Source organism: Rhipicephalus microplus, chromosome 6 (genome assembly GCF_043290135.1).
Source record: "Rhipicephalus microplus isolate Deutch F79 chromosome 6, USDA_Rmic, whole genome shotgun sequence".
Taxonomy (NCBI): Eukaryota; Metazoa; Arthropoda; class Arachnida; order Ixodida; family Ixodidae; genus Rhipicephalus; species Rhipicephalus microplus.
The window spans coordinates 130575114-130602208 of record NC_134705.1 but is presented as its reverse complement, the minus strand read 5'-3'; the positions used below and the strand labels follow the sequence as shown (position 1 = coordinate 130602208).

Sequence of the window (27095 nt, the reverse complement as noted above, 5' to 3'; positions counted from 1 at the left end):
GTATGGTTCCTTAAGTGTGTGTAAGATTTGTCGCCTCTCACGATGTTTTCAATATTTACATTTTTTCTGTTATTTCTTGTAACATCTTTCGTATTGCACCTAGCCGCTTAGGCGATGGAGCCAAGTTTGCCTGCTTAACCTCCTTGCCTTCTCTCTTGTTCTTGCCCTCCTCCTCCTCCATGTCATTCAAGAATGTCTTGCAAAAACGGACATAGCAGAAATAAAGTGAAAGTGAGAGAGGCGGCTCTTTCTGTTTTACCGTTTTCTACGTCTGCTTCCACCCTGGTTTTCAATATTACGTGTTCTGGCTCTTGCAATGTATTCCACGTTACAATGTGCCGCCTCAATGTCCCGTGGCCCGAATGCTGTCAATGCTCCCCATTTCTCCAGAAAAGCCGCGCACCGATCTCCTTGTTCCTTCCGCATCGTCCATACGGCTGGAGCACATCGTTCCTTTCCTCTACGAGACGCGTCCGGAGCGGTCCCGTGTGTCGGCAGCGCACCCTTCTTCTCCGTGACAGGGACAGGCCCGATTGGGAAACGGGTTTTGGCGCAAGCCACCCAGCGCTACCGAGAGCGCGGCGTTGCGGACGACTGCGGCGGCGAAGGGCAAAAGAAAGAGGCAGCGCGCGATCAGAGAGCAGGCCGCATTCGTGGTCCGCACGCTAAGCACTCAGGATGTGTCGCGCAAGTTCCTCGTACGCTACGCGGTGGTGGGCCCTCGTCGCTGCCGGCTTGGCCGTCGCGGCCTTCTGCCACGCGCTCGAACAGGATGACGGAACCGACAACGCAACAGGTAATGGGTTCGAATCGCTGCATATGGAAGTGTGCGAACGGTCTTTTCATCTTCAGTGCTACGGTACTGTCTTTACCATCCCCCGATGGCTTGTCGTATGCATCGCAGCACGAGTGCTTCTGTTGGTTATGCTCTCGGATGAGAATCTGCCGGAGATTGTTGCCTGCCTTTCGACTTGGACAATACCTCGAGTGCCGTCTCGTATGCATTTTTCTACGGGGTGCAGGGCGAGGCGTGTAATCTTCGTTCGGAGAAATGGAGCATGTATACGTATTGGAGTCATGCTTTCTTTTATATGAGAGAAAGGGGGGCCTCGGTGGCCGCATTTTCGATGGCGGCGGCATTGCTTGAAGCCCGTGTGCTTAGATTTAGGTGCACGTTGAAAAAGCCCCAGGTGGTCGACATTTCCGGAGCCCTCCACTACGGCATCTCTCATAATCATGTGGTGGTTTTGGGACGTTCAATCCCACGAATAATTATTATTAGCAAAAGGTCTCGATGTCTCGTGGTGTGGACTTGCGAATGGGTGCGCCTGTTGATATGTTACTGCTTGCAAATTATTTTCAGAATATTGATACCGGCCCTGAGTTTTGGCGTCCCCGCGACCACATCATCCTGAGTGCGTGTCACTTTCGGTCATTGCCGTCATATATTCACGACTAAACTTGTTCTTACATTAGTTTAGATTATCCCATAGAGCCCAACTGGCGTGGTTTGTCTGGTTAACCAGCGATCACTGTGCGGAATGTGGATCTTGGCAAGGAATTTCTTTGTTGGCAGCGTTATCGATACTTACGTACTGCTGGTGTGTTCAATGTAAAATGGCCACTAGTATACTCAAGCTAGTAGACGAGTTTTTGCAAAGTGTATCACCCTTGCTCTGAGCACTCATCTTTGGATTTTACCACTACACAGAAAATAGTTTTTCTGCTGCTTAACATGCTGAACCATTGCGAGGAATTCGGTACGGGAGTCAACAGAGGTAACTTCGACGCGAATCAATGATGTGATCTCAAGCATGGCACTGGAACGTTCTTGAATAATACAATACTCAAAATGTGGCATCGTTCACCGTGTATCGCGCCAATGGCCTCGCCCCCGGTGGCACACTGCCACGGCCACGCAGTTGCTGCGGCCGTTCTTGTCAACACAGAAATCTTGGAACTTCGGTTACGCAAGCGTCCTTCGCTATTGTGGTGTCTCATAGGCATAGCGTGCCAGTATAGCTGTGTGGTTTGAACATACTGTCGTGGACAAAGTGGCGTTCGGGACAGCAAACAAGCCATTTAGACTACGCCATCGTTCAGGGGTTATGGGCCCCATGGTCACGTGGTCTCTCCCCTGGAACTTGTTGGCTGGTTCTTCGTATGGCGCGCGATCGCTGCTCAGATAACGACGATGCAGACGTCCTCGTATTTTATGAGTGCATGTGCGCTCCCGGTAGATCTCGCTCTTAGCCAAGGACGCGGCGTATTATCGACTTCAGCTTTTGTTTTTGTTTTTTCTTAACGCGGCTGCGCACATGCGATGAAACCCGTCTGGCAGAGCTTGGCACGGTGCGGCACTGGCCAAGTTTAAGAATATACAAGCGCACCAGGACTGAACGTATTGTTTGCGCGAGGTGTTTGCATGCGAAGATGTTGAATTATTTAAGTGCCGTTCTAGGATGTGTTGATGCTTTCTGGTTTTATTATAGCTTGTTCATTTTTTTTTATTATGGAATTCACCGCCCGAGTTCGGGGCATTTGATTCCATTCCAACCCTAAATTCATTACCCGGAATACTTCTTAGTAAATGAACTCGTGTACAATCCACACGAGTTTATTGTAAGTGAAAGAATTTTGGAAACCCTACAGCAGATGCGTTCATTAAAGAATACGAGGATACATAAAGGATACATTTTTTCCACTTGCGTAGGCATTAGCAGCCAAGAAGATGCTTGCATCGTGATGATGTCGGCTAATCATTTCCGCATGAGTCTTAGAAATATTTTCGAACAACGCGCATTCCAAGTTCGAGGCTGTTCACGCAGTTGCTTCGTAGAAAGTTGGCTTCCAAAAACAGAGGCGAGTAGCATCGTGCACAACAGTGTACAACAGTTGCTACGGGTACTCAACGTGTACAACAGTTGCTACGGGTACTCAACGCGTGATGTGTTTATCGTAGAATAATTTACAGCGCTACGTTTAAATACGGACAGTGATGGAACACAGCGCTGTATCTCTTCAGTGTCTGTATCTAAACGTTGCGTTGGAAATTATTGTACGATGAACATCAAATCAACTTGCCCAACTTGCGATTCCGCGTGATGTGCATTAGAAAGGCGCGGCACAATCGGCGTCACATGCTTTTCTCAGGGTGGGTTTAATGCATCGACCGCCAATAGCCTTTGCATGTAGAAATAGCTCTCCGCGAAATAGCGATCTACTGGTCCGGTCGCTTTTACGCGACGTATAGCCAGACCGGTCCGTCCAGAATATAAAATTTATAAGTAGTCCGCACCGTCGGCTGTGCTTCGGTTGATCGAAGAAACAAAAGTTTCTCTCGTTCTTGGCACCGAACCACTGCCCTTTCTTGGACTTGGTATTCTCCATGGCTGCGTCGCGGTATCCGGCTGCTCTGTAACATGTGACGAACGTGTTTGTAGGGGGTGTAATATGCCTTCTACCAGACTTGTTTGGGAACATCTTTATAAAAAGAACTGATGAAAGCCATAAACTGTGTGTGTACTTAGATTTTTTTTTTCAGTGGCAGGTTCGACGATTGCCCAATTATAGAACTGGTTAGGATTGAGCTATATGGGGCGAAGAGTAGCTAAATACTGTTGCGATGGTTGCGATTAGCTTTGGTAAGACAGGCACTTTTAGAATAGGGTGCGTGCAGAGACAGCGCTCGTTCCGTACGTATACGCTATATTCGTCACTTGACGGAGGCTTGCAATCAAATATATGGTATGACGCATGCGCAGTGAAAACAATCGCTAACGCAGATAAACGTTAACGCGCACCATATTACAAAGTGCCAAATAAAAACACGCGCAGATGCCAAAAATGCAGTCCTTTATAACCTCGCAAAAAAGGGCTTTCCTTGCCACAATGCCTCTCGCACACCATACAATCGCGGATATAGACAATTGTAGACAGTCTACAGGATGTCTTAATCTGTTTTTGTTATATATATATATTAATTTCGAACAACAGACATTTACGGTGAGAGGATGAGAACATCGCGAAGAAAAAGGCTTGCATTTCCTCGTTACGAATGACATCGTTGCTTCCAGAACAAATTGTTAAGGCGTTTCCTCTACGCGCTGGTGTATTTGCAAGAGTGCTTTGACCCAGTAGCTTCCTGTGAATCGACTGCCGTTTCCTTTCGGCCAATGATGGATCACCTCTCTATATCTCGACTCGCTCCGCGAGAAAGCGTGTCAACTCTCAGACACGTGTCTCGCGTTGCTTTGCGTTGCCGATACGACGCGTACTATCTGTCTTCCCGCATCCTGCCTTCTAGCATTTCCTGTCTGTCTTTACCGCGTTTTTCTTTTCTTTTTGTGTTTCGCTCGTAGTGATAGACGTCAGTGGGGCACTAGTACTGCGGAGTCAGTTTTCCTTCCGACTCATTTTTTCTCGATAAGGCGACTGTTTGCAGAGCTTGGTGATACGAAATTTGCACGAGGCGGCCCGGGAAGAAATTCGCTTGCGCGGATGATTAAACGCGGAGGCAAGCATCACCAATGACTGCCACAATGAGTATGTTTATCTAATAACTATTGGGTAGTTGAAGCGTGGGATGAACACGCTGCGGGTATCAACAGCGTCGACAGCCACGCGCACCACTGCTCTCGGCAAGTGTGATTCTGTCTGTACATTAATACAAGGAGCAGCGTTAATTACTTGTCCTGTTCAATCATATCGCTGGCCTCCTTGAAGGGCTCCACCAATGACTGCCACATTGAGCATGTTTATCTAATAATTATTGGGTAGTTGAAGCGTAGGATGAACACGCTGCGGGTATCAACAGCGTCGACAGCCACGCGCACCACTGCTCTCGGCAAGTGTGATTCTGTCTGTACATTAATACAAGGAGCAGCGTTAATTACTTGTCCTGTTCAATCATATCGCTGGCCTCCTTGAAGGGCTCCACCAATGACTGCCACATTGAGCATGTTTATATAATAATTATTGGGTAGTTGAAGCGTAGGATGAACACGCTGCGGGTATCAACAGCGTCGACAGCCACGCGCTCCACTGCTCTCGGCAAGTGTGATTCTGTCTGTACATTAATTCAAGGAGCCGCGTTAATTCCTTGTCCTGTTCAATCATATCGCTGGCCTCCTTGAAGGGCTCCAAGAGTTTGATTACCTCCGTAGACATGGCCGTATAGACGTCTTCGAAAAGTACATTCCCCAATGAATCCAGGAGGTTCTCTATCGCATCGTACGGAGTTAGCACGGACTGACTTGATCATAGCGAGCTTCAAGTTCCAGCGATTCTTAGCACGTGTCACTTCTGTTTGACACAGAATGGCTTACACCATGCAAAGCATAACGTTCGCGTGTGCTCGAAGGCCCGACTTCGGCATTTAATTGAGCGGGCCCGAGTCCGGCCCGGCCCGCAGGCTCAATCCCGCGCCTGGCGCAGGCCCGTGGCATCAATCCCGAGCCCGGCCCAGACCTATGGCATCAAGTCCGGGCCCGGCCCTGTGCTTTCAAGCCCTAGCCCGGCCCCACTTGAAAACGTTTCGCACAGCGTGGCCCGGGCTTTCGGGCCGGCCCGGTCCCGTGCAGTGCTCTAATATATAGTACGTGAGTCGGACTCGCTCACGACTTCTGAGCATGCAGCCAGTGTGCATTGCTGTTTTAATTGTTTAGAACTGCGTTGGCAACCACTGTTGATGTAGTTTATTGCTTATGTGGTACGACAAAGCATATTCTTGTACTGCGCTTAGAAGACGCAGTAACTCATTTGCTCGTCGACCGTAAGTGCAACTTGTTCACTTATGGGGACTAGTCCTGGAGTTATCTCTACAAGACACCACCACGGCTCAGAAGTAGAGCGACACGTGCAATCCAAGACCTGACTATTCTCATTTCTGAATCTGGGTCCGAGGCAAATATGGTCCAGCTGCGACTCGTCAAGCGTGTGCCAAAGTTTACGTTCGCATAGGTTACGTACCTACTTCAGAAGTTATACGCCGCAAGGCGTTCGTCCACGGGAACAAGGAGAAAGTATAGTAACTTCATACTTAAGTTAACGGAAAAATCACAGCATATCCACGGAGTGAATGATGATGAATAGGGCGAAGCGTCTGCCCATCCGTACATCCGTCTCTTTGTTTGTCCGTCTGTGTGTTTGTCCATTTGTCTGTCCGTGTGTTTATCTGTTTGTCCGCCCATCCGTCCGTCCATTCATGCGTGCGTCTGCCTCTCAATCCGTGTATCTGTCTGTCTGTTTGTCTATCTGTTTGTATGTCTGTGTCTGTTTGTCTGACACTGCCGGTTACGCATGACACAGGACAAGGTTAGACTGACCCCCGTATTCTAGAACTTCCCTTTACTCACCGCTTCACCTTCACTTGAGAAAGCCGATGGGAGCGCCGTCTCTAGGCACAGCAAGTCACTGTATATCAGCGGTAATGCGCTGCGACTCTTGAGTAGCTCAACGTCATTTTGTGCCGAGCTGTGGCACAGTGCTCAACTCTGTCAAGTGAAGGATGAAAGTCGAGTCGAGGAGCGTTTGTGAATACGGGGGTAAGTTGAGCTTCGCCCTGAAAACGCTGCCAGAAAACCGAGCAAATATAATACCGCGTTGTGTGTGCGAACGTGCCAACTTCAAAGTTGGCCAGCGAGCAGCCCTATAATAATTGTAAATATAAAGATGCACTTTCCAGCGCGTTGACCATCGAACTATCTCCTTTGTTTTCCGCGACCGTGCGTCACGCATTGGGCAACAGGAATCTGAATAACTTCAAGGCCGCTGCTTCCCCCTTGGATAGCCTTCTTCTGTAATTTCGTCGTAGCGCGGCGTTGATCAAGCCGTCACGCCGTGCCCAGGCAAATGAAACAGCTGGTCGCTTCCGACTTATCGACGCGACCGAAAAGCTTCGACAAGGCTTCGTTTCTCTCGCAAGCTGTCGCCGAGGGCGTCGTATGCCGGCCGCTGTTTCGATGGGGCACGGACGACGCAGGAACGTCTTTCTCGATGGACGTCGTGCGCATTTGGCCGTCGAGTCGGGTTTTTTCCTCGAAACTGGCCGCATCCTTGAGGCGAGCAAGGTGATAGTACGTTCAACGAGCGTCGAGGATCCACGTGAGAACGCGTACTAAATACCCTCCTCTCTTCGTCTTTCGCTTGCTTGCTTGACGAGCCTTGCTGTTCTTCCTCGTGGACTCTCCTTTATTTGCCGAGCGTTCGACTCTCTCCACGCCAGCCTGACTTCTTTGATATCGCTGCCTCGCTTCGCGGGAGTCGGCGAGGTAACGCGATATCTGGCGCTGAAATCGTCTCTTGGAATTTCGATCAGAGGAAACCATCTTCTTTTTTTTAGCCTCTTCAGGTGGTATCGCGCGATGCATTCGACCACCAGTAGACATTCATTTCTTAACTTGGAAGGACAAGGGTAAGCTGTTTACGGTTGCATCTCGCATTTTCCCGCATATACGCAGCGCCTTCCTGTGAAGGCCGTATAAACAGCGAATGGTGGATTGTACCGTTTAGTGTTGTTTTCCTTCTTTGTGCATGCATGCGTGCGCGTGTGTGGGGAATGCATGGTGTCTAGTTTGAAGAAGCGTGTGCTTTGGCACGTCGGCCGAGGAATTCTCGGTGAGATAAACATGCACCTACGCGTGAGCACGAAAACAAAATACTGCGCATGCCGCCATGCGGAGAATTTACACCCCTCAACTGCCAAAACTTCAGCTTGTGGGAGGCCAATACTGGCAGCCGCCATTCTGAATGTCAGAGCACCTCGAGGCTCGTTGAGATGCAGAAGCGTTGCTGCAAGGTCTATCCTTGGGTGTCATCCCTCTCTACGCGGTTGCACATATTGATCGCATGCAATGCAATGTGTTGCTAGCATCATTTTCATCGGTATCGTCATATCTTCACCGTAATTATGAAAACACTGCAGCTTCGCCCTGCAATGCAGTAAACGCTACGGCAACTAAATGCGTTCGTTTTGACCAAGTCGAATGAGTAAAAAAAATAGTGATAATAATAAGTAACTGTTATTGTATGTACCTCATGCCACAGACGTAAGACGCTTGCCTCTTCGGAATCCTTTAGACCTACCTGGCTGCACCCGCTTTCACACGCATCGCCGGCATGGACGTGGTGTGGGGACGCCTAGGCTGATATTACCCTCATTTGGTGGGGCCATACGCGTTACTCAAAATTATTCAAGCAATGTTAATTTAAACAAGAGCTCCTTAAACAACGCGGGCATAGTGCCCTAACCACATGGCATAGTGCCCTAACCACTGGCATAGTGCCCTAACACGCAAAGCTGAAGGTCCAGCGAGCCAGGACTATGACCAAGAGGCTATCTCCCTCACCATTCAACAACCTGGTGATTACGCCCATGCCAATAGCCTCGTGGACCAGCCAATACAGTTTTAGCATACCAATGAGCAGAGAGCAGTGACGTCAATTCTAGATAGTGTAGGTGTTAGCCACAGTGGCTGTGCGAACGAGTGCCGTTGGGAATGATTTCGTCAGGCGATATATATAGATATATATTGCCACGACATAGTGCCTGCATTCAAACAACGCGCCCATCATCACGCGCACAGAGACATACATGGGCGCCGTCTAGTGTTGCGCAGAGACGATGATGATAGTACGAGAACCCTGCTGGCCCCTGCTGATGTGTGCCACGCGCTTGGGACTCTTCTTGAAGAAGTAGAAGAAGAAGACATCTTGCCGTTCTGCTGTAACGTGCTACGACCATAGTCCCTTTGAGTTGTGGGCACAGGTTCGCCCTTTAATAAATACATTTTGTTATACCCCGAGTCCTTCAACATCGTTACATTTCTGGTGGACGTGCTGGGTAATGAATCAAAGCCCTACGAACGCAAGACAGCGTAGCCCCGACCACCAGCCAGTTGATACTGCGGAGCCGACACCTGTGCATCAGAGGACCAGTCGCCGTCTTCGAGGTGATTCCCCAGAATTCAGCCCACTCCACTTTACGCCAAGGGGAACTCAGTCAATGGACGCCGCCACCATGACCAGTCATGTAACACCAGCCCAAGTGGTGATAAATCAGCCTCACCAGCCACCAGTATTTCATGGCGACTCGTATGAAGACGTAGAAGATTGGCTGAACCTCTTTGAGAGAGTGGCACGTTTGAACGGTTGGGACGAGAGAGAGAAGCTCCGCCGCGTATACTTTGCTTTGGAGGACTTCGCAAAGACGTGGTATGAAAACCATGAAACCTCCTTTACGACCTGGGATGAATTTCGGCGACAAGCTCTGGCAACTTATGCCAGCGCGGATCGCAAAGAAAAGGCGCAGGCTGCGCTCGAATCCAGGAACCAACTCACCAACGAAAGTGTCGCAATGTATATCGAGGACATGATCCGCCTGTTCAAGCGCGCAGATACCCATATGACCGAAGACAAGAAGCTACGCCACCTCATGCGTGGGGTGAAGCAAGAGCTATTCGCTGTTCTCGTCCGCAACCCACCACGAACAGTTGCGGAGTTTCATACGGAAGCGACAGCCATAGAGAAAACGCTAGAACAGCGGGCTCGACAGTACAATCGAGACATAAACTATGCACCTGCCAATGTCTTCTCTGGACGCCAGCGAAGTGACATGGACGCTCTGCGAGAACTCATCAGGTCGGTGATCAGGGAAGAGCTCAGCAAGTTGCAAGCACCTCACACTACAGCAACACTGTCTGTAGTCGACGTAGTACGAGATGAACTGAGGCAGATGATACGTGAGCCGGAGCGTGCGCCACAGCCGATCCAACGCATACCAACGTACTCTGAAGTACTCAGACAACCCGCGGCGCACACCAATGCAGCAGTTACGATGGCCTCTCCTTGCCCACAAACGGTACGCAGCGCACCTCGTCCACTGGAACCGACGGCTACCTACCTGCCACGAGCCCGTGGTGTAGCTCGCTACGTGGATCAAAGGCCCCGGAAAAGTGACATCTGGCGTGACCATGAGCGCAGGCCTTTATGTTTCCATTGTGGGGAAGCAGGTCACCTGTATAGGTTCTGCCCTTACCGACAGGCAGGATTAAGGGGCTTTCCGTTGTACGCACCATGCCCTCGAAACGGTGAACGGCCAACCGAGATCGAAGAGTACTTGTCCGCGCGCCAGAGCCCACTCACTCCACGCCAACATCAGCCAAGATCGCCGTCGCCCAGGCGTTACCGATCACCCAGCCCACGTGCTTCTTCCGCACGGTCTGGGCACCGTTCTACAAGCCCACACCAGGAAAACTGAAGCAAGCGACCTGTGGAGGTGAGGCCGCTGATAACGACAGTTGCGAAGATCCTCCATTGCGGTTTCAAGGTGACGATGCTATGTTTACAGAGGATAAGCGCAGCAGTGCGAAGATTACTTCAGATTTGCGGTTGAAAATAGACGGATACGAGCTGAATGCTTTAGTTGACACCGGCGCTGATTATTCGGTAATGAGCCACAAATTGGCAAAGAAACTGAAAAAGGTTGTAACAAAATGGAGTGGGGCACAGATACGCACGGCAGGTGGCCACACTATTACACCGCTCGGCAGATGCACCTCAAGGCTCGAAATAAGAGGCTTCACTTACGTTGCTGACTTCATCGTGCTGCCGGACTGTTCAAGGGAGCTTATACTAGGAATGGATTTTCTGCAAGCCAATGGAGCCATAATTAATCTGCGCAGATCCAGTGTAACGTTTTCGACAGAACAAGCTATGTCGGTGGAGGAATCGGAAAAGCGACGTCTTACTGCTCTGCGCGTTGTTGATGATGACGTCACAGTGCCACCTCGCTGTAGTGTAATGGTGCTTGTTGAAAATAAGGCATTTTGCGACCACGAAGGAATAGCGGATGGAAACGTAGAGCTATTTTTAAACAAAGGAATTTGCGTGGCAAGGGGTGTTGTTCACTTAACGAATGGCCGCTCAGTTGTCCTCCTTACGAATTTTGGGAATGAATGTCAGCACATCGCGCAAGGTATGGCTATCGCCTATTTCCACGAGTTCTGCATGGCGACAGAACTATGCAGTTTAGCGACAACGCCAACCACTCCACAAGAGACCTGCAACGTCGACGCATCAGTTAACGTCAACCATAGGCTCCCAGAATATCAAAAGAAACGATTGTTTGCCCTTATAAAAGAGTTTTCGGACTGCTTTTCAACGTCCTCTAAGGTGCGACGAACGGCTATTGCAAAACACAGGATTATAACAGAAGAAGCCACGAGACCGATTTACCAACACCCATATCGAGTATCGCAAAAGGAAAGAGACGTCATCAAGAAACAAGTGGAGGAGATGCTTTCAGATGACGTGATCCAGCCTTCCAGCAGTCCATGGGCGTCTCCCGTAGTGCTTGTTAAAAAGAAAGATAACAGCCTTCGATTCTGCGTCGACTATCGGAAACTGAACAGCGTAACGAAACGGGATGTATACCCTCTGCCGCGTATCGATGATACACTCGATCGACTACGGAGTGCGAAATACTTCTCCTCCCTTGATCTCAAGAGCGGATATTGGCAAATTGAGGTGGATGAGCGCGACCGTGAAAAGACGGCATTCATAACCCCAGACGGACTCTACGAATTTAAAGCGCTTCCATTCGGCCTGTGCACAGCGCCAGCTACGTTTCAGAGAATGATGGACGCTGTCCTCGCGGGACTGAAATGGCAGTCCTGCTTGGTGTACTTGGATGACGTTGTCGTATTTTCCGCTACATTCGACCAACATCTAGAGCGACTCCGCACAGTATTAGAAGCCATTCGTTCAGCAGACTTGACCATCAAGCCAGAAAAATGCCACTTCGCTTTTGAAGAGCTTCGATTCCTCGGACACGTCGTCAGCTCCGACGGCGTTCGGCCAGATCCCGAAAAGACAGCTGCCATCGCGAAGTTCTCGACACCCAAAGACAAGAAGTCAGTACGTCGCTTCCTGGGTTTATGCGCGTACTATCGGCGATTTGTGGAAAATTTTTCGAACATTGCTGAACCACTTACTAATCTTACAAAAGACGAGGTGCCCTTTAGGTGGGAAAGTGAACAACAGGAAGCATTTGATGAATTAAGAACACGCCTGCAAGCCTCTCCAATCCTCGCCCACTTCGATGATACTGCCGAAACTGAAGTTCACACTGATGCGAGTAACGTCGGCCTCGGAGCCATTCTAGTCCAGCGGCAAAACGGCCAAGAAAAAGTGCTAGCGTATGCCAGCCGCAAGCTTTCGAAAGCTGAGACAAATTACTCTGCAACCGAAAAAGAGTGTCTCGCGGTCATTTGGGCCATAAGTAAATTTCGGCCGTACCTCTACGGTAGACCATTCAGAGCAGTAAGTGACCACCATTGCCTGTGTTGGCTGGCGAATCTTAAGGATCCCTCTGGCTGACTAGCAAGATGGAGCCTTAGGCTACAAGAGTACGATGTTACTGTGGTATACAAATCTGGGAAAAAGCACAGCGATGCCGACTGCCTGTCACGCGCACCAGTGGAGACGAGTGAGCCGGAGGATGAAGACTTCCCGTTTCTAGGCGTCGTCCAGGCATCAGAAATCGCTGAACAACAACAAAATGACCCCGATTTGCTGCCGCTTATACAGCGTCTCCAAGGACTCAACGTTAAAGTCCCGCGCACTTTATCCAGAGGGCTCCCTTCGTTCTGTCTTCGGAAAGGGGTCCTTTACAAGAGGAACTTCAAGCCTCATGGTGACAAGTTTTTACTCGTTGTACCTGCACCTTTACGAAACGAGATTCTGCACGCATGTCATGATGAGCCAACATCTGGACACATGGGTGTCAGCCGTACATTCGCCAGAATTCACCTAAAATACTACTGGCCAAAACTGTTATCATCAGTTCAGCGCTATGTGAAAACTTGCCGTGAGTGTCAAAGACGCAAAACTCCATCCGTGAAACCTGCAGGCCTTCTCCAGCCAACAGAACCACCGCATGCTCCATTCCAACAAGTTGGTATGGATCTCCTAGGCCCGTTTCCGACATCGACTGCACACAAGAAGTGGATAGTCGTAGCCACAGACTATCTCACTCGCTATGCTGAGACTGACTCGCTGTACACTGCAACATCTCTTGAGGTTGCCAAGTTCTTCATCAACAACATAGTCCTCAGACATGGTGCACCCAGCGTGGTAATTACAGATCGTGGCCCAGCTTTTACTGCAGACCTAATGAAATGTCTGATGCGAATGACCCACACAGACCAGAGAAGAACTACAGCATACCATCCTCAAACAAATGGCCTAACGGAGCGCTTGAACAGAACTCTGACTGATATGCTTTCAATGTATATCGACGTCGAACATAAACTGTGGGATGAAATATTGCCCTACATCACGTTCGCATATAATACAGCCGTTCAAGAAACAACACGAGTGACACCATTTGAACTTGTATTCGGCCGAAGAGTCACCACTCCACTGGATGCCATGTTACCACTGAATGATGAAAGCAGCAATCCACCTGGCCTAGACGACTTCCTGCAAAGAGCCGAGGAAGCACGACAGATGGCGAGATACAGAATACGCCGCCAACAACGTATCGACTCCTATCGGTACAATCAGCGTCGTACCGAAGCGCATTTTCAACCAGGTGACAAAGTATGGATATGGACCCCAGTGCGTCGCCGCGGACTTTCTGAAAAACTTTTTAGCCACTACTTCGGGCCTTACGAAGTACTCCATCGTGTAAGCGATGTAACTTACCAAGTCAGATCCGCTATACACGGGAGCTCAAAACGCCGCAACCCTACAGAGGTTGTACATGTAGTCCGGATGAAGCAGTACTATGAGAGATCACCGGAAGACCAGTGACGCCTACGCCTACAACGAATCTATTCATTGCCTGACGCATCGGGACGATGCGTGTGAGGAGGGGGATTATGCCACGACATAGTGCCTGCATTCAAACAACGCGCCCATCACCACGCGCACAGAGACATACATGGGCGCCGTCTAGTGTTGCGCAGAGACGATGATGATAGTACGAGAACCCTGCTGGCCCCTGCTGATGTGTGCCACGCGCTTGGGACTCTTCTTGAAGAAGTAGAAGAAGAAGACATCTTGCCGTTCTGCTGTAACGTGCTACGACCATAGTCCCTTTGAGTTGTGGGCACAGGTTCGCCCTTTAATAAATACGTTTTGTTATACCCCGAGTCCTTCAACATCGTTACAATATATATATATATATATATATATATATACAACAATCTCAATGCTCGGGACTAGGTAACTAGCGTGAGCAACACAGCAACACAAACGGGCGTTACGACGTTTCCTAGGAACTCGGAGCCCCGCCGTAGGCCAAGGTACTCGGCTGCTGACCCGCAGGTCACGGGATCGAATACCAGCTGTGGCGGCTGCATTTTTCATGGAGACGAAAATGCTGTAGGCCCGTGTGCTCAAATTTCGATGCACGTTAAAGAACTCCAGGTGGTCGAAATTTCCGGAGCCCTCCACTACGGCGTCTTTCATAATCATATAGTGGTTTTGGGAAATTAACCCCAAGTATCAATCCCAGGAACTCGGAGAAAGTGAGCCAGTGTAAAGGGCAGGATTACAAGACGAAGTCAACGGCAGGTTATAAACAATGGCCGCATGGCGTTTATCAGAAGAAGAGAGAGAAGAAGAAAACAATGGCAGACCCCACGTACACTGGGAGTCGATGCTTTGCGAAGTGCGAATGAGAAAGGTTCATATGTCACTTAAAAATCAGCAAAACGTTGCGAGGCGGACGTAAAGTATGACGCACTTGGCTTCCATGTCATGATTGTTATGTTTGCGCCTGGCATTTATGTTCGTCGTTCATTTGCGTCTCGTAACACTAAACTTGGTATATGTGAAGCTAGCGAAATGGCCGTGAGCGTACCACGAGCGTGGCATGTAGTCATGCTCTTACATGACACGCATCTTGTAATTTTCATCTTAGGGCCTGTCGCTTGTGTTTGCCATGCAATCATGTCATAACATACCAGTTTTGCAACATGCCATGTAAACGAAACCACCGCAAGAATAGCAAGAGCATGAAATGTAGATCATGACATTGATTATATACATGTCATGATTTTCATGTTATGACTAGTGGCGTATGCTCGTCATACAGTCATATTATGCCATACAAGTTTTGTTATAGACACCATTATCGAAACGGCCAGGAGAGCTAAAGTTCGTAGGCGGCTAGATAGACAGATTCAGAGACACGGTCAAAGTCGCCGAAGTTTGCTAAAAAATGCTGCGCATTTCTTAGAATGACCGGAGACAGGCGGCGGGGATGATAGAGATTGTGAACCGGATAAACAAGCGGCGGTCGTCTGTTCATTATATTTTTTTGTGTTAAAGGCAGCGAAATAGGCATGCGAGTAGACGAAGATGGGGCAATGTTCTGGCCAGTCCCCCCCGCAGAACTAAACAAAACAGGCGCCTCTTAGCTCGTAATTCGACTTGGTGTGTCTGAAGGATTCGCAGTGGAGCGTCGAACTTACCGGGTGCACATTTTCGACTGAACCCCCGGTGGTGCCCGCTAGCACCAGCCTCGCGTTTTTACCATGAAAAAAAAAAAAGAGCGCACAAAAAGCGAGGGTGAGAGTGGCGCTGCTGCGGCACTTCGGTATTCAGGTCACGTTTTTTGTCCGGCTGTCGGCGAGTCGCTTTCGACGTTGTCAGCCGTGCGTCGGTTGCTCGGTCAAGCTCCTCTAAGCTGAATGCGATCTGGTTTGACGAAGAAGGCACGGGAATGCGCGCATGTTTAAAGGAGAGAATGTAGAGAGATAGAGACAGAGCGATGATGGAAGGTCACCCAATGATAATTAAGAAATACCTGAAATCCGTAGCTTCGACCCGATGAATGCAAAAAATAAATGTCAGGGTCCCAGATGGAATCGAACCCAAGCATTCTGCGATGCAGTGAAGCATTTTAACACAGATCTACGCCAGGTATTGGAACTACTTTCCAAATAGACGCCAATCTTCGTGAAACGTCAATAGTGCCAGCAGTGCTGCCTACCCAATTTTATAAACATCACATATGTACTGCTTTGATACAGCCGTCACGTCGGCTTAACGTCAATTGCGGTTGGTTGCAATTCGCTGAAGTTGATTTATGTAGCAGTGTCCAGAGCCAGCATCCTCGCGAGCATCAGCGCTTCATATGAGCGTCTGGTGTGGCTATTACGCATGTTTCAGTTGGCATCGTTGCGCGAGTCCAAACAACCGGTTGTATAAACATCTGCGACTTTTGAACATATGTCAGTGCGTGCAACATTTATACATATACTTTGCGTCATTTCATGACGTGTCACTGAATAAAAAACTTGCAACACGGTCACCTTCCCTCCGCGTGATTCGCATAACGTCGATTCCCAGCTACGTGGGATCTGCAGATTTTTTTTCCCCGTCAAGATGCGTTTATCTATTTATTTCTCTTTGTATTTGTCCCCATAGTTTTGCCCCTTTCTCTGTTTGTCTACTGTGCAATGTCTTTCTTTTTCTCGTACATGATTTGGCCTGCGTTACTCCAAGCACTTCAAGCAAAGTAGTTTTTTAGCTGATGTAGATAAGGGGCCATCATCAAGGTGCCTGAAGAACAACAGAAAGAAGACTTCTTGGCACGAGCACGTGCTGAATTTGCTACGAATTGAGGGCCCGGCCCTCTAGCGTACCATGCATTTAAAAAAAGCGCCAAGCATTTCCCCGATGATTGATTTGTGGGGTTTAACGTCCCAAAACCACCATTTGATTATGAGAGATGCCGTAGTGGAGGGCTCCGGAAATTTCGACCACCTGGGGTTCTTTAACGTGCACCCAAATCTGAGTACACGGGCCTACAACATTTCCGCCTCCATCGAAAATGCAGCCACCGCAGCCGGGAATCGAACCCGCGACCTGCGGGTCAGCAGCCGAGTACCTTAGCCGCTAGACCACCGCGGCGGGGCAAGCATTTCCCCGAGGGTGAACATGGTTAAGTGCGAATGCACGGGGTGATGCTATCAGGGGTATTTATTAATTCGCACTATTATATTTAATAATCACACTATGGTGCCTTTATGGTGTAATGGTTCCTGGGAATCGCAATTTGATCACACGGGGGAGTTTACGTTAACTCACTGGCGAATGCCAACGGATTTTAACTTTACTCCCCCTCATCGGTTACTGATACCGATATCAGCGTCGCGTCCGTGGCTTATTCGGTAGAGCGTCGCGCTGCGGCCCGCCAAGTCCTCTTTCTTTTAAAGATAGAGAGAAGACTGCGGACGCCGCCGACGGCGGTGGATGGTTTGGGGTCGCTTATAAAGTGTATTCACACTTAAAAAGAGAGAAAGAAATACGATGAGTGCAAGTTACCGAACCATCCAACAGCAACCAAGACCGCTTGATAAAGAGATTTTTTTTTTATTCAGCGGCCGTGCAACAACTGAGATAAAGTCGACGCTTGTTCTATTCACCTCGCTTCAAAACTAAAGCCTCGTGCTTCGTCTTTTTCGGGTGAAAGTGCTCTTATATTTTATAAATTTAAACTCTCTCGGTTGAATATCAGATGACACTTCGGTGTTCCACACAAACGTAATGCCTAGGGAGAAGCATCAATGGTTTATCTTTTGTAAAACGTCATCTAAAACTTACGCTTTTGCGTTAAACAACCTGTGAACATATTATCACTGTCCACAAATATGTATGCTCCAAATAACTTTTTTGTATTCGTATGTAGTGCCTAAACGCTGCCTGCTTCTGATCGTGATCATTTTCTTGGAACGGCTTTCAGATCTCCCATAAAAGAATACTAAGTACTCTAAATTGTTAACCACTTTTTCTAAACACACCAGCACTTTTACCAAACACACAGCTTCACGAAGTGTGAGGCTAACGTGGCGCCGTCATGCTCCCCCATAGTGGCGTTAGAAGTATTATGAATTGTAAAACATTTTTTTTTCCAAACGCTGTGCATGAACACCACATTGGTTCGCCCGGGACGGCTTTCAGCTCTCTCATTGCACAGTAGCAAGTACTATGAATCGTTAACCACTTTTTCAAAACACACGTGAGCTTGCATTCGTACTGGGACAGCTTAAGGTTCTCCTACAGTAGAGGACGTAGTAAGTACTCTAAATCGTTCAACATTTTTTTCTAAACACATCGAGTCAAGGCTCTTATAGCTTCTCGAAGCTGGGACAGTAAATTTCTTTCCCGTAGTAGAGTATACAAGGTACTCTAAATCGTCGAAAATTTGTTCTATACACATACCAACTGAACGCAGTTTTCGTATTCTCCTAAACGTAAGTGCAGAAATCATACGCATTGATATTGAATTCTTATTGATGTGAAATGTATATGGTATAATAAAATTTTCTAAACACATGGTTATGACTATTGCTCTCAACAACCCCTCCGCCTACACCCCCCCCCCTTTTTTTTTACTCGTTTGATGACCCGTACGTGCACGGTCAAGAAAGTAACCCATCAAATATCTATACTGTTGTGCTGTAGGCTCGTGTGCTCAGATTTGGGTGCACGTTAAAGAACCCAAGATGGTCAAAATTTCCGGAGCCCTCCGCTACGGCGTCTCTCATAATCATGTGGTAGTTTAGGGACGTTAAACCCCACGTATCAATCAATCAATCATTAAATATCCATACAATTTTTCCGCTGCACGACAGGTAAACAAAATATAAAGAGGAGGCACTGTTCCACTCGACGGCATATTATGCTCAATGTGCATTTCATTGAGCTCCACTAAAGCAGGTGATTGGATAGCGCGTTCCAAAGGGTCGTGGACGCGATTGGCGCTTATATAGGACGAACTCCGCGTTGGTCCTATATAGAAAATCGACATGTGCTCTGTACGTAAACAGTGAACTTTTTCTCGGAATTTTGTGAACGTGCAAGAATGTGCGATTAAGAAGAACAACAACAGCGCAGTGTCGCGTGCGCCCGGCGGGGTTTCACGCGTTTCGGTCGCGTCGCCGATCAGGCGCGATTCGAACATCCGACCTTGACATGGCCGGCTCCGCGGGGTGCGTTTTTCTGCTGGAATTACGCAACCACCGCGGTCTCGCTTTTCTATTCTGCTGTGCATGGCCAGATGGAGTCCTCCTTTCTTTCTTTCTTTCTTTCTTTCTTTCTTTCTTTCTTTCTTTCTTTCTTTCTTTCTTTCTTTCTCTCTTTCTTCCATTCTTTCTTTATTTCTTTGTTTCTTCGTTTCTTTGTTTCTTTCTTTCTCTCTTTCTTTTTTTCAGACAGTACAACCACTTACTATGCCCCGCCGTGGTGGTCTAGTGGCTAAGGTACTCGGCTGCTGATCCGCAGGTCGCGGCATCGAATTCCGGCTGCGGCGGCTGCGTTTCCGATGGAGGCGGAAATGTTGTAGGCCCGTGTGCTCAGATTTGGGTGCACGTTAAAGAACCCCGGGTGGTCGAAATTTCCGGAGCCCTCCACTACGGCGTCTCTCATAATCATACGGTGGTTTTGGGACGTTAAACCCCACATATCAAATCATCAAACCACTTACTACTATCTGGCGACACGGTCGCTTTCCAAGTTATCTAACTTGCTTCAGCTTCGCTGCCTATTGCTTCGGTAATTTGTTCATTTCCTTCTTCCCGCGTTCCTGTATTTGTACATTTGTTTACTTGTGGTATGTTTGCCTCCTTTTCTCGCATACCTTCCTTGCTTCAGCGTCCTTTTTTTGCCAGCGCGTAATGAGTGCGCCATTGCTGCTCCCATCAGGAAGCACGCAGCAGTCTGCCATCAAAGGGAACATCGGAGAGAGCGTGGTGGTGGCAGTAACATTTATTGCCCCTGTGGAGCGCGGGGGCGGAGCCCCCTCATGGCACGCGAGTGCTCCCTCACGGGGAGGAGGCACCCTTACAAAGCAAAGAAAAGCCCTTGAAGTGCGATCCTCTTCATAGCAATAATTGAGTGTAGCACCGTGTACAAATTTGTAAGAAGAAGTAGTCTACAGGAAAGAGGCGCACTCGCAACTAAGCTTTATTTTTTGCATTCATTGCACATATAAAGCCGTGAAACTACGTGACACCGATAGCTAAACCACGTGATACTGATAGCTCTGCAACGTGGCAGAGCTATCTGTATCACGTGGTTTCACGCTTTTATATGTACAATGAACGCAAAAATGAAGCTTAGTGACGAGTGTGCCTCTTTTCTGTCAACTACTTTATCTTACAATATTGTATACGCGGCGCTACACTCAATTATTGCTATGAAATACCAACTAGCCTGCATAGACACCCTTGTTCCGTATCTGTTCATAGCGCACGAGATGATCCGGCGCTGATCGAAAGCAGTAGCGCTGGTCATGATGGTCCCCCACCTGCGGCCACAGCCAGAGGTGGGGGATGTGGGAAGGTGGAACGTGTAAGGAGAACGTAAGGGAAATTTCCTCGTCTGCCGCAAAGTTTGCATGAAGAGGGGAATCGGTCTGGGTGCCGGGCGCTTAGTGATACGGAGTATGGAGAAGTTGCAGTTTGTAGGTGTCGCCAATGTGCGGCCAGCGCTATGTTTGGCGATGGGGCTGGGGGCGTGTATATTCTTCGTTGATCCCGGTAATACGATAGAATATCAAGAAAACAGAGCAAGCGCTCCTCGACCTGCGAATGGGGATTTGTTTCTCCTGCCCGGAATGTGAGACCTCGGGCTAGAGAATGAGCCTCCTGGTTATCAAGGAGGCCAGCATGTTCTGGCACCCAGGCGAGGGTTGTGGAACGCTGAGGCTGCCAGAAACGTAGTAAGCGAGCAGCGGTACGGGATATCAAGCCATTGGCATAGTTCGAAATAGCCGATCTCGAGTCGCTAATGATTGTGGTGGCGGGTGCAGAGATGAGAGCAAGAGTGATAGCGGCCTCGTCCACTAGGCGCCAACCTGTTTTTTTTTTCTTTGCGCGAACAGCTCGCTTCGCGACTGTTGGGGGTGGCCCAGCAGAGGGTAGCAGATCACCTAAGAGCACAACCGACCATACGCAATTCACGTGCGCGAAACGCGCTGCAGCTATTGGCCGGCTGTAAGGCCTAGTGAATTATACACGCTCCGATGTTCTCTTCAATAGTGGAACGTTCTGTACGCCCCGTCGTCGCCATGTTTTTCTGAGTGCCACCTAGTGTTACGGCTTTCATGACCATTACCATGACCCTGATGACAATACGATGCTCATATTGTCACCGCTCATTGTAACGACGCAGTGACTCTGACGTTGACGTTAATTACGACTGTTGTGAATACAGAGAAAAGACCGACGCTCGTCCTGATAGAACACTTATTTTCCTTTTTGCGGCGCGCTCGCGAGAAACCCAGCCTTCCGCTCGCTTCTTCGCCCGTCTTGTGCGCAGCAAAGCGTTTCCCTGACGAAGCTTTTCCCGGGACAGCTTCAACAATGACCAACCCCGTGATGAGGATGATCATGATAGCTCGACAGAGTTATTTATCGAGATGCTCCGGCGTGGACCTTAACGCTTGTGTCGGCAGATGTAAGCATTTAGGGTTATACGAATAAATCGATAGCGGTACCTTTAGGTTAAACCGAAGTCTTACTCTTCGAAGTGCGTACGGGTGGTTTGATGAAAGCAAGCGATTATATATAGCGGCGTAAGCAGACAACTGAAATCACAAAGAGAAGTGACGAGCACCAATTCTTACATTTCGTGTATGTCCGCCTCGCCGCATCAGTGGTTATAGGGTTCTCGGTCGCTGACCCGAAGGTCACGGGTTCGATCCCAGACACCGCCCATTTCGATGGAGACCAATGTACTGAGCGATGTCAGCGCACGTTGAAGGACACTAGACAGTCAAAATTTCCGGAGCTCTCCACCACGGTCTCTCATATATATAGTCGTGGATTTGAGACGTAAACCCCATTGCGTGGATTTCTTTTTAGTAATTCGTACATTTACTGTGAAATGTATCCATGCTTCTCGGATATTAATCGCATCGACTCCAAAAACGCTTTCTGTTGCCGAGAATTTAGTCACATTCGTTTTGTTTTAGAACTCCCGCTACCTGGTCCCATGGTATAGGCTGCACGCAACACAGGGGGGCGGGGGGGGGGGAGCAGGCTTCATCTGAGGGAACTGTCGTCAGTCACAGACGCGCGCCGATTTCCAGCGTAAAATCTTCCCGTGTATTACACGATTTACCGCGCCACGTTGACGGGTGAAGAGGGGGGGGGGAGGAGGGTGTGAACATAACAACATCGCACGGCGTTCCGCTTTCGCGTTCGCGGTAACCGGCGGGGAAGGCCCGACATTTGCAACCGCGGAATGTCAAGTAGCAGAGAATGTTAATCGTATACTTGCCTCTGCATCGGCATCGTCCTTCTATTTATTTTATTCGTTGTCATCTTTTCGAGCGCGTCAAACAGCAGGATCAAAAGTACAGGAATGCTCGTTTGCGGGGCGTTGTATGTTTATTATTTATAGGTGTGCCCCCCCTAAACAGGAATCGGCAAACAGCGCCGGATTCCCACATTTGATGGGGGTATACTATGTAAGAAACGTACGTGTTTCGACTCTCATTTCACGCTAGGTGGAGCGCCTCACTCGCAAGCAGGAACCCGTAATCGTGAGCCGAGACCATCGGTAAAGGAACAAAAAAATGCGTGCGAGAAAAGAACAGGCCGCAGTACACAATCCCTATACTTGTCTCGTGCGCTGTCACCACTCCAAGCGTCAGTACACGTCGTATGAGGCAATGGTGCCACGAGACTTGATCTGATCGGCAATGTTATACGATAATGTGAAGCGGAACAATTGCCTGCCTTTCAGGCCAGGCTAACCTCGCCTTTGCAACATCACAATCACCACCACCACCCCTGATTGTGGTGACGACGGTGACCGATGATTTGATTCTTCGCAGACACATCAAGAGTAATCCTTGATGTGACGAAGGAACTATCAATAAGTTTGCAAAAAAAAAGACGCGTTGATATTACGCTGGAATTACAGTGTGCTTGAACTAGCCTGTGCTTTCGAAGATGCGAAGATGGCATGACGGGGGGTACGATGGGACAATAAAGTTAGTTCCCAACATTGGATGGCAGTTACCTGTTGCAGCAAGGTGGCTTGAAACAAGCCGTGCCTTTGTCCTTAGGTGAGCGCCAAGGTGAAGTAACGAGTTGAGTGGCGGCAGCTGCCGTAGCTACTCTGGCTGAGATCCAGAGCATCCTGCGAGAGTGTATACGGTGGTCCCCTGAAAGTGCCCTCACACACGCCTATTAGAACCGCCGCAAGGAAAAATAACGTGCCTGCCCCGTAGATGTGTCATTCACTGCCGTTATTACACACACCGCGTCATATCAGTCCGGAACTCTCGAAAGGATTCTAGGAGCGTGCTGTGGCCTGAGACGCCCTTTTTCGACCTCCACCCTAGACGAACGTGCCCGGAAGGAATCTGCATGCGCAAGGTCCATGGCTGCATAGGTGGTGGCACGTCGCACGTCGCCACTTCATTTGCTTATCTGACTCTTGCGGCGGTTCCGTTTCTTGCCAAAGCAGACACGTCACCTCTTCATGATGCAGAAGCCGCGTGTAGGCGTTTCTCGATTAGGAACGCAACCGCAATGCCGGCCCCGTTTCTTCAGAGTTCCTTTGTAGTAGCCGCACCGCTGGCAACATAGCACGAACAAAAATAAAGACATTTGCGTGTTGGAAAGAGAATGCGCATATGATTAAGCTTTGCGTCTTTTAGGGGCGAAGCTCTCACAGCCGTGGGTTTTTCCACGCGTGTCTGTGACCGGTTCGTAACCACCTAGTTGTATGACTCACTCAGCAGGTGGCGCTAATGTAAGTGACAGTTCGGACGGACGCACAGACGCACAGACACATGCACGGACAGACGCTTTGCCTAACTCACCATAATTCACTCCGTGGATATGCTGCGACTTTATTTGTTTTTTCTGCACGGGCCTTGAATCTTCGAAAATGGGCTTCGAAACCACTTAGATCATGTGCCGTATATATACGCGCGCAACACGCAAGCCGGGTGAAACGAGGTGCTGGAAGTGTGCCTTGTACGCTGACTTAGTAAAACGTCATATTGCTTCTCTGCGTGCGTTGGCAGCTTAAGCAATCATCGAAGAGACTATGACACAGTGCGTGGCCTATATAACAACTCAAACGATTAACCAAGCTGTAATCGTCACACTATATATCGTTAAATATTTGTAATCTCTCTCACCACATGACATGAGCCATGACCATGCTGAATGTTAGACAGCTTGAATTTTGCAGAGGCCATTTGATGGGAATATTACGTATGTGATCACTAAACGAATGTGATCACTAAACGTATTCGAGGCACTAAACGAAGTAACCGACGTTAGCGTTGAGACAGTTAACGATAATCTTAGTAGTGTCAGCAAAGAGTGTGCACTGGAAGTTGCAGGTACAGCCGCTAGACAGGACGCAGGAAAATTATCCCAGGGGATGAAAAAGGGACGACAAACCGTGAAAAACAAATCTCAAATGCAACCGACAAAATAGAGCTAGTGGAGCTTTGGAAGTTCATCAATCGGCGTAAGGTAGCCAACATCAGAAAGTATCACATGTGTAGGGAACAATGCGAGATGACGACGAAGCAGCCAGTAACACATGCCACAGCGTTGGTGATACACACGCGCGATACGAACTTGCGCTTGCTTGGATTTCGGACTGCTGACGTTCCTCGGCCACCCAGTACGCCTGTACTTGAAGTAATCACGTGAGACACGGAAAGAATTGAGCAGGCTGTAAAAAAGTGGCAGAAGCCTGAAAGATGCGAAGGCAGACTTGTGCTTAAAATGGGCAAACATCGGATGTATGCCTTGAGGAACAAGGAAAGCAATGCCATAGCCAATATACTAGTCGAGGTGGCGTAGAAGCACAGAGAGCTGTACAGAAGTCGAAAACGACCAGGATGATATCGTGAGAAACAATTATAGTCCAGATAAATTCGACATCATACGAGTAACGACAGTGGAAATAAGGAAAGCCCTAGAAGGTATGTACAGAGGCAACGCTGCTGGTGAGGATAAGGTAACAACGGTCCTCTTGAAAGATGGCGGTGGAATCATGTTAGAAAAATTGGCCACGTTATATACGACGAGAAGGGTACCAGAATCTTAAGAGAACGCCAACATGATCCTAATACATACGAAAGGAGACGTCAAGGACTTGAAAAATTACAGACCGATCAGCTTACTGTCCGTTCTCTACAAACTATTTACAAAAATATTAGCTAATAGAATTAGGTAATATTAGAGTGCAATCAACCAAAGGGCCAAGCAGGATTTTGGGCAGGCGACTCCAAAATAGACCATATTCATACTATCAGTCAGGTAATAGAGGAATGCGCGGAATACAACCAACCCCTATACATGTAGATTATGAAGAGACGTTTGACCCAGTTGAAACATCAGCAGTAATGCAGGCACTACAGAATCAGGGCATCAAGTAACCCTGCATAAACATTCTGGAAGAAATCTACAGTGGATCCCCAGCCACCATAGTTCTCTATAAAGAAAGCGAAAGAATCCTAATAAATAAGGGTGTTAGGCAAGGAGACACGATCTTTCCTATGCTATTCACCGCGTGTTTACAGGCGGTTTCAAGAGCCTAGATTGGGAAGAGTTAGAGATAAGAGTTAATGCAGAGTACTTTAGTAACCTACGATTCGCTGATGACATTGTCTTGATTAGTAATTGAGAGGACGACTTACAGCTCATGATTACTGAACTAGACACGGAAAGCAGAAAAGAGGGTCTGAAAATTAATATGGTTAAAATAATGTTATGTGCAACAATTTCGTCAGAAAACAGCCCTTCGCGATAGGTGGAGAGACGCTGGAAGTTGTAAAGAAATGTGTCTACTTAGGAAAGGTCGCCACCTGGAGAGAGATAGAGAGGAAACGCAGGAAGGTTAACCAAGCTTGGCTACCCTACCTGGAGGCTTACAAAGGAGGTTCAGCCTAAATTGAGGACGAGGCAGCGAGTAAGGGAAAGGAAAATGATAGCGCATTCTTAAGAGACAAGAGAGCACAGTGGGTCAAAGAACAAACTAGGGATAAGGATATTATAGTTCACATTAAGAAGAAAAAATGTACATGGGCCGGGCACGTAGCACGTAAACAGGATAACCACTGGTCATTAAAGGTGTAACTAACTGGATTCCCAGAAAAGGCAGACGCTCGAAGAGGAGAAAGAAAGTTAGTTGGGCCGATGAGATTAAAAAATTCGCAGGTATCACGTCGCAACACAAAGCACAAGATTGTGTTGACTGGCGAATCATGGGAGAGGCATTCGCCCTGCAGTGGGCGTAGTTAGGCTGATGATGACGATGATGGTGATGATGATTATGATGGTATTGGAAGCAATCAGCTCCCTGCATATTCATTCATTTTGGTTTTGCATGAGAGAAGGGGAGAACGAGAGAGCTGGTGACGGAAGCATTGACAACCTTATTCAGGATCTCCTACACTGCAGCAGGGGAGGTGGAGACGGGCATAAAAGGAGATGACAATGTAGAGCCAGATGGAAGCATACTGTATACTCAATGACAAACACTGGCAGTGAACGGTCGGAAGACGCGTCACTAGCAAGAGCATCGACGAGACATTGTGGGAATGGCTGCGAAACGAAGCCATAAACTATAGCGTCAGTATTAGCATATTGCGACTGAATGTCGCAATACGCCAATATTGGCACCAAATCGTTTTAACGGGAGACAAAATTCAGTTCTGTACACAAATACTAAAATATGTAATGGAATACTCGTAGACTTCACTGTTACTCTCTCGTCGGTCAGTTGAGTGATGAACACCGAGTATGCAGCAGTTGTGCCCACAGGAAAGCGCAAGAGACGACAGGATATGAACATATATACAGTAGGACAATGCAGATACTTGTTTGCATGTTTAGACAAAGGTGCGCGTGGTTGCTAGAAGTAACGAAAGCGTGGATGACAGTTCGTAAACAAGGAGGATGTAAAAACAATCACTACTTATTCACGGAGGGAGTGATGATGAGTGGGGCAAAGCCTCGGAGGGTTTTGTCGGCAGACCATGAATTATCCGCTAGCCATGTTCGTCCGTCCACCCGTCCATCTGTCCATCCGTTCGT

General features: G+C 48.4%; 1 protein-coding gene across 1 annotated transcript in view; it reads left to right on the top strand.

Moving 5' to 3' along the window:
• Positions 1 to 588: 588 nt before the first annotated feature.
• Positions 589 to 27095, top strand: part of LOC119167370 (uncharacterized) — a 37375-nt gene continuing 10868 nt past the window's right edge. Inside the window, exon 1 of the mRNA XM_037418843.2 lies at positions 589 to 796. Coding sequence (XP_037274740.1) covers positions 679 to 796 — 118 coding nt within the window. The 5' untranslated portion in view covers positions 589 to 678. The remainder of the gene's footprint in view (positions 797 to 27095) is intronic.